Source organism: Dreissena polymorpha, unplaced genomic scaffold (assembly GCF_020536995.1).
Source record: "Dreissena polymorpha isolate Duluth1 unplaced genomic scaffold, UMN_Dpol_1.0 chrUn009, whole genome shotgun sequence".
Taxonomy (NCBI): domain Eukaryota; kingdom Metazoa; phylum Mollusca; class Bivalvia; order Myida; family Dreissenidae; genus Dreissena; species Dreissena polymorpha.
The window spans coordinates 858,713-870,088 of NW_026273323.1; the positions used below are offsets into that span (position 1 = coordinate 858,713).

General features: G+C 36.8%; 1 protein-coding gene across 1 annotated transcript; it reads right to left on the bottom strand.

The window, feature by feature from the left end:
* Positions 1-6: 6 nt before the first annotated feature.
* On the bottom strand, positions 7-11,233 carry LOC127863454 (zinc transporter ZIP12-like). Its single transcript, XM_052402984.1, has 12 exons — positions 11,126-11,233; positions 10,713-10,814; positions 9,978-10,126; positions 9,611-9,794; positions 8,780-8,949; positions 6,562-6,726; positions 5,615-5,692; positions 5,076-5,157; positions 2,300-2,452; positions 1,848-2,035; positions 880-1,012; positions 7-17 (listed from the first exon to the last, which is right to left on the bottom strand). Exons 1-12 carry the CDS (start codon positions 11,199-11,201, stop codon positions 7-9), a joined length of 1,491 nt encoding a protein of 496 aa, XP_052258944.1. The 5' UTR covers positions 11,202-11,233.
* Between the last annotated feature and the right edge of the window lie 143 nt (positions 11,234-11,376).

Here is an 11,376-nt window from a genome sequence, read left to right on the forward strand (position 1 = left end):
AATATGTTAAGCGGTTCCTGAAACATACAAGTAAATCATATATTACTGTGTTTTTATGTTATATTACTATAAAGACAATGTTCATACTTATACAAGGAAGATGTCAGACCAGGCCTATAAAACCGTCGTCTTTTCAAATTTTTTACAATGATTACTAATTAAATGGCGCTTTTACAAGAATGTTGTCTTCATTCAAACGTATCATAACCATATAAAATAAAATTGTTTGACACAATTTACGAATGAATAAACTGTGTCAGACGCGACGTCAATACAAGTACATGCATATTTTTAATATCACAAACTATCAAATCTCTTTTGTTTGCTGCAGTTATTTGTATCTATGCCTACATATGTTACTGTTCGTTTCCTTCTAAGTTAAATGATTCCATATGAATAACCGAACTGCTGTCTGTAAAACAACAAAACAAAACAACAACAATAAATGGGTTCTGGTTCTTTAACAGCATAAACATTTTGTAGCAGCAGGAGTAACTCTGGTGTTATATTTGCAACGTAAAACCAGACAAGCATATCCCAAGTCACCGCCGTCCCGATAGGGGAAGTAACCCTTGCGACAAGTTTGCAATACACGTACTCCTGAAAGTTCATTATTTGTAAGTGAAGAAATAACCTATCGGGATGCACACTAAACTGATAAATCTTAAATCCTTAAAGTATCTTATCTTGTATCGAGTATAATTATTTGAATGCAAATACAGCGATCCGTTCTTTCGCTCTCCACAAAGACACCACGTCCTGGTTCTATCCAGGAAACAGACTCGATAGTTTCAATAAGCCTTAAACTTACGATCAATCGAACTCAAAATAAACAGGCTTAATCTAAACATAGTGGTGGTTTGGGAATGCACTGCTTACCTCCTATACCTCGGATCTGTTCCTCAAACACCGCTAGCAGCAGCATGATGGCGAGTCCGATGAAAATGCCCACGTTGTTGAAGATGAAGTTCGTTAGGGGCTTCTCTTTCCGCTTCTCAAGCAACTGCGGAAGCTGGAAAAAATAAACGATTGGTAGAGGAAGGCTGCCTTAAGTTTTAAGCTTTAACAAAATATTTATCAAGCATGTTCCACACCACCGTGTCGAAGACGTGATATTCTTTCCACCAATTGAAACAAATACCATTTTCATAAACTTATCGTTATTTCATCAGCACCGAGATAAAAATAGAGATGCAAAGTAAAAAGTCATCTACGATATTTATGTTTGAGCATACTACTAATTGTACAACAATATAATAATATTTAGTGTGTTTTGTTTCTGTTCGTTAAAAAAGACAAAAACAATGGGATGACTAGAATAGAAGCTATGTTTTAACTACAATGTACATCTATTATTAATTTATATTGTTCGGCGCTAAAATGTGAACCGCTCGTTAAGACTGAAGCATACACCTTTTTATATCGGTCGAATAAACCACGATAAAAGATCTAGTAACACAAAGTTAAAAGTCGTCTTATAATATATTGAATATTTTTTTAAATTCGGAAACGCAGACGATGTTTGTTAAAGGGAGGGGGGTATATACAATTTAAACTATCTCTGAGAAAACAGGGTTTTAATGCATGCGTACGTAAAGTGTTGTCCCAGATTACCCTGGGCAGTCCGCACAGGCTAATAAGGGACGATACTTTCCGCCTAAAACTGCATTTTCTCGAAGAAGATACTTTCCTTCAAACTACAAATACCATGAAACCTAACATTGTCATTCATTATTGAACCTTGCGGACTTCACATGCTCATCTGGGACGACAATGTACGCACATACATTAAACTCCGTTTTCCTAGAGCGAGCCTCACATTACAAATCAACGGAAGTGAGCGTTACCATGTCGACGAGAGAGATGTAGAGGAAGAGGCCCGCGGTGACGGCGAAGATCCAGTTGCGTACCGAGGGGTCCGTGGAGACGGCGAGGCCGACGTAAAGACCAATCATGGCGGTCAACGAGGACAGGAAGTTGAACAGGAGCGCCCGCCGGAAGGACAAGCCGCTCGTGAGCAGGATCGCGAAATCGCCTGAATTATTTGAGATAACGCATCACAAAGACGAATTTTGTGCTACATAGCCAGGGAGATATATGTTTAAAAAAAATAGGCAACATCATGCAAAATATTGTATTTGTATTTCTTTCAATAATAATGATGATAATAATAGTAAAAAAAATTAAAATAATAATAATAATAATAATAATAATAATAATAATAATAATAATAATAATATTATTATTATTATTATTATTATTATTATTTCATAATTCGACGTTGTAAGCTAGCACCAACCGAGCTCATGTGGGAATTCGTGGCAGAAGATGGCTATGCTGGTGGAGATACCGAGACTGTTGCTCTCTGTGAACGCGGCTCCGATCGCGAGCCCGTCGGCAAAGTTGTGAATCGCATCGCCGATGACCACCATTATGGCGATTGGAGGCATGTCTGCAAAAAAGTTGATATCGATGAATGTGCATGCGTAATATTCGCCTTATTGTGACTCGTGCGAAACGCCCCGCAAAATGCAGCCGTTTGCTTTGCTCACAACCGCATGGATGTAGTTTATTAGCAATTGTTTAAAGCTGGCGAATTTTTAATATAAAATGCACTCTTGCTATTGCGATCTTACACACACGATTTGTTCGCACAATTGTTTATAGCAAACTGCAAAAAAATCTTGCGGTCAGAACGTATATAGATCATACATCGCGCTTTCATGTGAATGTACACAACAAATGAAATATGCAGTGTATGTTGTAGTATATATTTTTAACAACATATAAAATCACATATAGATTTTAAATTACATATGTTATATAATATCTTTCAATTAATAAAACTTATATTAAATATTAAATGTAAATATAAACTGTACATGCATATAATAAAAGGACGAAAATTGTATTAACTATTTCATGGCATAACCATTGTTTAGAAAGAAAGGCTGTAATCAATTTAGACCCGAAGGGCATTACTTGAACAAACTATGTAGATGCCTATCATATAATGTTAAATAAAACACAACAGATGAACCTTGTGGTTTGAGAAGAAAAAAATGTTTAGAGTATTTATTTTATACATATAAAGGAATCAAGTAACACTAAGGATGGAACATTTTGAAAAAAAAAACAACTTGGTAAAGGACCACCATACGACTATACACACAAAACGTGTTTACAATATACCCACAAGGAAACAAAATTCTCCCCAGGATCCGGCCATTGTTAACCTAAGGGGCAAGATTTGAAAAAAAGACAGAGGACCACTAGACGGTGTAACACGCCATAAATAAAACGCATGAGCCATGTATTTTCAGAGATGAAGAATTTTGAAGTTTTTATTTTTACATTTAACTTTAGCTCTGATGACCAATATATGCTATGGATCGGAACTATCTGAACCACCTTGAAAGACGATAACCCAACGTTCATGCCTGTAATGTTTCGTTTAAATCTGTCATAAGGTGTAGGAGAAGAAGTCATTAGAAGAAAAAGCTAACACATTTATGCCTAGCGTCTAGAAAACAGGCTTTGGCAAACAGCGTAGACCCAGATAAGACGCCGCATAATGCGGCGTCTCATCAGGGTCTGCGCTGTTTGCTTAAAGGAACCTCTGTGAGAAATATTCTAAAAATATAAATAAATATACCAGACCATCCCTAATTTTGGAAATAAAATTGATCCTATTTAGAAGGATGGGAGAGTCCACTAGGCATAAATGGGTTAACACACGAACGCTGCCTTCACGTACGCATGAACTAACGGACTACGTACATTACGATATTCTTAAAGATCCACATAAGCACTACCTGCTAAGGTGAGCTTATAGAATTATTAACTTGAATGAAACACATATTAAATAATAAAAATAATATTAAAATAGAAAGATGGAAATAAATAAGTAGTTCATATACAAAACTAATTCGTCTTCAAATAAAAGGCAAAGTTTGAAGAAGCATATACTTTCATACGTTTCAATGGTTATTTTGTTTTGTTAATTTTGAAACCATTTTTTACTGAAAATAAATAACAATAATAGTAAATTGTAATCATATTGAGAAAGTGTATACGAAACAAAGCTGATCTAGGACTATGTCGTCAGATGTTCGTGTTTAATTGGAAGAAATATTTGTACCGGACGGACTTTTATTTCAACTTCATTTCGGGAAAATAAGCATATTATTATATTGGTTATACTTACTAAATAATATCGGTAACCTAAACTAGTATACATTCAGAAACTACATTACACATGCATAAAATGACATGTACAAAATACTTTTTAAATTTGCTTTTAGTTACATGTATGAAGTTGTCATAAGTAAATTTCAAATAGACAAACACACCAAATGAAATTTTATATCTCAAGTCCACTATCGTAAAGAAAACAGGTTATACTTATCATGATCAACAACAGTGGTTTATTACATATAATACAAGGAACAATGCGTTATATGTACGATTAATGTCTGCAGCATGGATTTCGGATGATCGCATTGCGGTTTTCACAGAATTTATAAATTTAACAATCATTCCTAAAATTGAATTGATCAATGTGGATACAAATTATATAATGCAACACCCTGATTTCACTAAGATTTACAAGTATAATGGATATCATCTATAAAACAACACACACACACACGCACACCTGAGCCAAGCGATTTATAACTTACCTATGAAAGACATTTCTAAAATGCAATATATTGAGTTTTAATATAATGTTATTGTCAATACACGAAGCACTACTCTATCATCTCTTGCAATAATACAAACATCATAACCTTCCCTTATTGTAATATCGAAATTCTTCCTGTCGAACAGGAAGAACAGACACCACATATAGTGAAGTATCTTTGTACTTGACTGAAGAGGAATTAAACATATCATCAGTTTAGCAAATATATCGTTGTTAAACTTAAAATTATGCCTCATGTGATGACAGCGCCTATATTTACGTCTTCTACATACACTCTCCAAATGGACTACAATGTACGTATAAAAATTCAATTAAATGCGATGAACACTTATCAACAGCAGATTATAATACACACATATTTCGGGCTTACTGGATTTAGGACGTTCCTCTTGGTGACCTTCGTCATATCTAGGCAAGGTCACATTGGAGCCGAACCCGTTGCCATGTGAGTGCTAGAAAATAAAGAAACGATATAAAATACCCTTTAGTGTATTCACAATTAAACATTAACTGATATTTTCTTTAGACCGGAATTGCATATTTGAACAACAGGCATAACTAACCTAGATTAATATCTTTGAGAAGAAAACGCGTGTAATTTGTAAACTAAAACATTCTTTTGTATCAGATGTCGATTAGTATCTTTAAAATTAGATATCTATGATCATGATTTACGGCAGGAACTTAATACGTCTGCAATTTCCCTATACATCATAACTCATATTAGACACAATTTAAAACACTCATTATTCATATGCGTTTATGTATTTGTTTGATTAGATACAAACCACACATGGATTTGATAAACCAGGGTTGAACGCATTAATGTCACAATAAAAAATAATGGGGTCAATCGATTAAATGTAGATCAACCTATGTTCATCAATCACACGAGATCGCCCGTTCTACCTTGTTTCCATTGCTAGGATACGAGCCACCATATCCCATCACCATCTCAACGGGATCGTCCTCCTCGTGGCTACGACCCTGGATCACAAAGTACACTCCGCATAAACTCAGTCACCTATTGACTAAATCTTTTTTTGTACTTACATTTACATTTAATCAGCAGCTGGTAAAATCCTATATTTATTCACTGATTACTCATCACACTGACGTGAGTCACTTTGTGACGCCAAGCAATCTTACTAACGTACTAAAGCACCATCGTGGACACCGTGTTATTAAACAGCTATACATTAAAGCGCTTTATAAAGAAGACACCTGTTTATAAGTAGGTTTTTTGTTTTGAAAGTGAAATTTTATGTTTGACAATCGTGTTTGATGTCAATGGGCGCCAACACATCAATTCAATTTTGAAGACAAAGTGGCGTTAAAACAGTTTTATGTCTATTTTATTACGAACAAATAGTTGGTATTTAAGCTCGAGAGTTATGCAAAGTGACAGAATATCATAGGTTTTAAATCGTGATTTTTGTAATTGAAAAGAAGAGGAAATAAAAACGCACACGTACAAACGACATTTTAAATTTGCGATTTAATTTTGCGCAAATAATTGTGTGCATTTTTTTCAATACTTTTTGTATAGATTTTTATGCTTCAATTTACAAATCCTTAAGCTTTTAACCATCCAGATAGTCTATATAGTCTTGTTTATCTTGATTTAACATTTCTGAATTAAAACTCCTTTAAACCTATTTGAACCAGATATTAACCAATAAAAGGCGGTAAGAAATTTCAAACAATTCAAGGACGTAAACTGAAGCTTTATCCCACAAAATACGAATAGAAAACTAAAGTATATAGATTTGTTTGAAAGCATGAAGTAAAATATGTTAAATCAACAACAACAACAACAACAATGATAACAACAACAACATCAAAACTTCACTCACGTGACCGCTGTACATGGACATTATCTTCTCGAACAAGTAGAATACGTAGATACCGCCTAGAGCTATCAGGCTGTATCCTAGGAAGGGCGCGAAGTGGGCCTCGCTGTGCGCATGCGCGTGGTCGTCATCCTCATCGTCTTCCTCGTGACCATGAACGCCGAAAGCCTAAATCAGAAAATTGTGTGGTATCAAATATTTTATATGAGTCTTGATTTGAAAAAAAAACGGGGTTAAATTCATGTGCATAAAGTGTCATCCTAGATCAGTATGTGTAGTCATTACAGGCTTATCAGGGACGACACTTTTCACATAGGTTCGTTTTTGTTTAGGAGAGACCTCCTTTACACGAACAATTCAATAAAAACGGACAATGTCGTGCCTGATTGGCTTGTGCAGACTGACAGTGTCGTGCCTGATTGGCTTGTGCAGACTGACAGTGTCGTGCCTGATTGGCTTGTGCAGACTGACAGTGTCGTGCCTGATTGGCTTGTGCAGACTGACAGTGTCGTGCCTGATTGGCTTGTGCAGACTGACAGTGTCGTGTTTGATGGGCTTGTGCAGACTGACAGTGTCGTGCCTGATTGGCTTATGCAGACTGACAGTGTCGTGTCTGATGGGCTTGTGCAGACTGACAGTGTCGTGCCTGATTGGCTTGTGCAGACTGCATAGGCGTATCTAGGACGGACAGTGTCGTGCCTGATTGGCTTGTGCAGACTGCATAGGCGTATCTAGGACGGACAATGTCGTGCCTGATTGGCTTGTGCAGACTGCATAGGCGTATCTAGGATGGACAGTGTCGTGCCTGATTGGCTTGTTCAGACTGCATAGGCGTATCTAGGACGGACAGTGTCGTGTCTGATTGGCTTGTGCAGACTGCATAGGCGTATCTAGGACGTACAGTGTCGTGCCTGATTGGCTTGTGTAGACTGCATAGGCGTATCTAGGACGGACAGTGTCGTGCCTGATTGGCTTGTGCAGACTGCATAGGCGTATCTAGGACGGACAGTGTCGTGCCTGATTGGCTTGTGCAGACTGCAAAGGCGTATCTAGGACGGACAATGTCGTGCCTGATTGGCGTGTGCAGACTGCATAGGCGTATCTAGGACGGACAGTGTCGTGCCTGATTGGCTTGTGCAGACTTCATAGGCGTATCTAGGACGGACAGTGTCGTGCCTGATTGGCTTGTGCAGACTTCATAGGCGTATCTAGGACGGACAGTGTCGTGCCTGATTGGCTTGTGCAGACTGCATAGGCGTATCTAGGACGACATTTTACGCATATTCATTTAACCCCGTTCTCCCGGAGCGATACTCATGTATTTTTTTTTTTTGGTGCAGTACGACTATTGTTCTTTAAACTTGCATAGGTTGCTTAACATTTCTCTTTGTCGGAAGTGATATGTACACAAGTTAAAAGTAATTTGATTGGGTTATGCCTCTCTTTTTTTTACAGTTGAAATATATACATACTATTGGTCAACTTCAATGTCACAAAAGGCATTATTAACACTTTTCAACATATCACAACTTAGACATTGGTAGAACAAAGAACATTTAGAGTTATTTACTTCGATAAAAAAATCTGTCTCAACTCCACATCGATATTGTTGTTAAACCAAAATAACCATTGGACGGAACAATATATTATTGTGAAACCATATTTAAAGGGGCCTTTTCACAGATTTTGGCATTTTTTTTAAACTTATTCATTAAATGCTTTATATTGATAAATGTAAACATTGGAATATAAAAGCTCCAGTAAAAAATCAAGAAAAAAATTAAAAAAAGGAAAAGAACATTGTCCGGAGAAGGTTTCGAACCAGTGACCCCTGGAGTCCTGCCAGAGTCCTGAAGTAAAAACGCTTTAGCCTACTGAGCTATTCCGCCGAGTACACATTCTTGACGTATTTTATACCTTATATAAGCAATCTTCGTAGTTTCACAAAATTTAACGACAAAAACAGAACTCTCCAAATTATTCAATCGTTTCGCGTTGCAACGCTTTATAATTTTTAGGTTTTAAAATCGTCAAAAGATGCATATAATGGCTATATTAGAGCATGGTTAATGTTCAGTATTACTGTTTCCTCACAAATATCATAACTAAAACGAAAACTTACGAATCTGAAACAACTTTTTTCAATTTTGTCAATTTACCAAAGCGTGAAAAGATCCCTTTAACATAGGAAGGGAAAATAGTATTGTGAAACCATAGTTACCATAGGGAGGAGGTGAAGAAGTGCGTCCGAGGAGAGCGTGGAGACGGCAAGCCCGACAAATGTCGCTATGAGTATCCGGTAGACGGCCTTTGATGCACACGGTAACACCACCACACCCGTCAGCGAGCACAGGCAGCACAGGATGTTCGCTATCGTGCCGTATCCGTAGCCTGGAAACAATACGGTAGCCATGGCAACGGGCGTATTGCGTGTTATAATTTAAAACCAATATTTTAGGATTTAAACGTTTGTAACGATTGGGTGGTAACATATTTACGATATCGTACTCTGAAAACCACATTTTTTTTTCCACACATATTAAATGCCCCATAAACACTCAATATCAACGAACATTTCGTTATTTATTTCGTAAAATAAAGTTAGCCAATAAAAAATCAGAGAGTTCCTTATAGCAATGGATAAAATTTCAACGCTATATGTGGTCTGGTAACATAGATTAACGAGATACAAAATTGCTCTTTTTTATTTTTTGTGAGCAATATATTCCATTTTAATTTCCCGCGAGTTTTATTTACTTCATTTTCAATAACTGCGCCCTTAAAAATCGCATTATGGATAAGGCAGCGGCATTATGACAAACATTATGCTCGTACTTTTTTTTCCTTTATAAAATAAGTTTTGGGGCAATAGCATCAAGCAATTTTTTAAACAGCTTTTCAAACATAAAAACAAGCTTTGACCCTTTTCGCCCTCAGAACCAATGCCTGCAACGATACACTGGTGTGGATTTTACATATAACATATCGATAATGCGATTAAAATACAAACAACACAAATGCGAAACTATCTTAAATACTAAACCAAACATACGTTCTAGATCCGTTGGAGGATCACCCTTATTCTTAGACCCACGTGCCCTTTTCTTGCAAGCGTCTGTAAGTTGTTGTTGTACCAAGGATGGGCAAATGTCCTTGAATCGGCCCAATGTGATGTTTCCGGTCTTCGGCACTTTGAACACCGACAGCAATTGGTCGCCGGAGTAGCACCGATCATTCTGAACAAAAACGTATCAACAATGAACTTAGGACGATTTGCGGCTATGTATGCCAACAAGTATACAAGCAAAACAAATATTGCCGGTGAGCATATAAAGAACTTGATCTGAGTGTGTATATATATATTTTTTTTTATGGCTCCAATTAAGTAATCACTAAAACATGAACATTGCTTTGTTTACCCAGAATTGTTGCGTAGTAAGGTTCTGAGGGTCAACTGCAGCTCGCTTCTTTCTGTGCGAGTGCCCATGACCGTGCGCGTCGACCATCTGCGTCATCTGTGACATAATAGCCTTCCCGATCTTCAACTTTAGTAGCAGCTCTTGGAAATCTGATAACAGAAAAGTGACAGTTAGAAATGGATCTTTTAAATCAGGAATTCTTAACCTAGGAGAATATCAAGGACCAATACTGACGAAGGATTCTAGATCCAGCTTAACATTGTTAAGTTTTTTTTTCTAATAACTATACGTTGATTAAAGATATATAGTCGTCTATATACTTTCAAGAATGTCAGATAGGTATAATTAATAACCAATTAATACATCACGTTGATCTAGATCTATTGCATTGCGTGTAATCTATCATGCTTTCTACTAAGAAACACTTATCTTCGTAAGTGCCGGATTTAGCACCTTGTAGGCCCATAGGCAGTGAATACTTTTAAAACAATACGGTTCTGCGAATAATATTTGATTGTCAAGGAACATTTATATCAATGTTTTGTTCATTTAATAATTGAACATAACTGGCTATTGGCTTTTTCAAGGCATTAGTATAGGCTGAGTATGTAAAATAAATATTTTGCGACGGTCACATGTTTCCCCTAAAAGTCGCGGGGCCCATAAGCAGTTGCCTCCCGGGAGTTGCCTTCTCTGCCTAATAGAATGGGAACCGTGACAGGAGGATAGCCTGACCTTCATAGTCTATGACGTCATCGTCAGAGAGCTGCTTGAATACAGACTTCGTAAAGTAGTTTTCGCGCGGGAGCAGACGACACTGGCGGGAAATCTCAGAACCTAGAATCAGTCATTATACCGGTGGTCCACGAGCTAATAGATTTTTTTAAAGAGAAAATCAAAAGTTTAATGCTATTAAACAAACATGATATGCATACAGTTGATGCATTAATTTCAGAGTTTTGAGTTCTGCATCTTTGACTTTCAGTTTTACTTACTGCATTGAATCGGGAATCAATAAAAAAAGAATAGCTACTTATTGTATCTCAATATTTATTTGTATTTTAAAAACTTTATAAAAAAAGAAATACATTTCGTAAATGTTTATAAACGCCACTCATTATATAGACTCCAATTCTATGACGTCATACCCATGAGTATATGATAGACAATGAGCGCTGACAGGTCACCGACGTAAGCTGCGTTCAGGGGCGTGTCAACGTCCATTCCGAGCTGGTCGTACAGGATATCTGCACTGATACACTGAAAACGAACCACGAAATAATCATCATCATCATTAGCAGCAGAAGCAGCGACAGCAGCAATATCACCATCATTAGGCCATTTCATCATCATAATAAATAGTGCCAATATTATATGTTGCCAGTATTATCAATACATA

Coding starts and splice junctions, on each gene's coding strand:
- LOC127863454 (XM_052402984.1), bottom strand. CDS start 11,201: ATGGACGTTGACACGCCCCTGAACGCAGCTTACGTCGGTGACCTGTCA. Junction 5,158..5,614: donor ATCCTAGCAATGGAAACAAG/GTAGAACGGGCG, acceptor TTTATTTTCTAG/CACTCACATGGCAACGGGTT. Junction 1,013..1,847: donor ACATCTCTCTCGTCGACATG/GTAACGCTCACT, acceptor TATTTTTTCCAG/CTTCCGCAGTTGCTTGAGAA.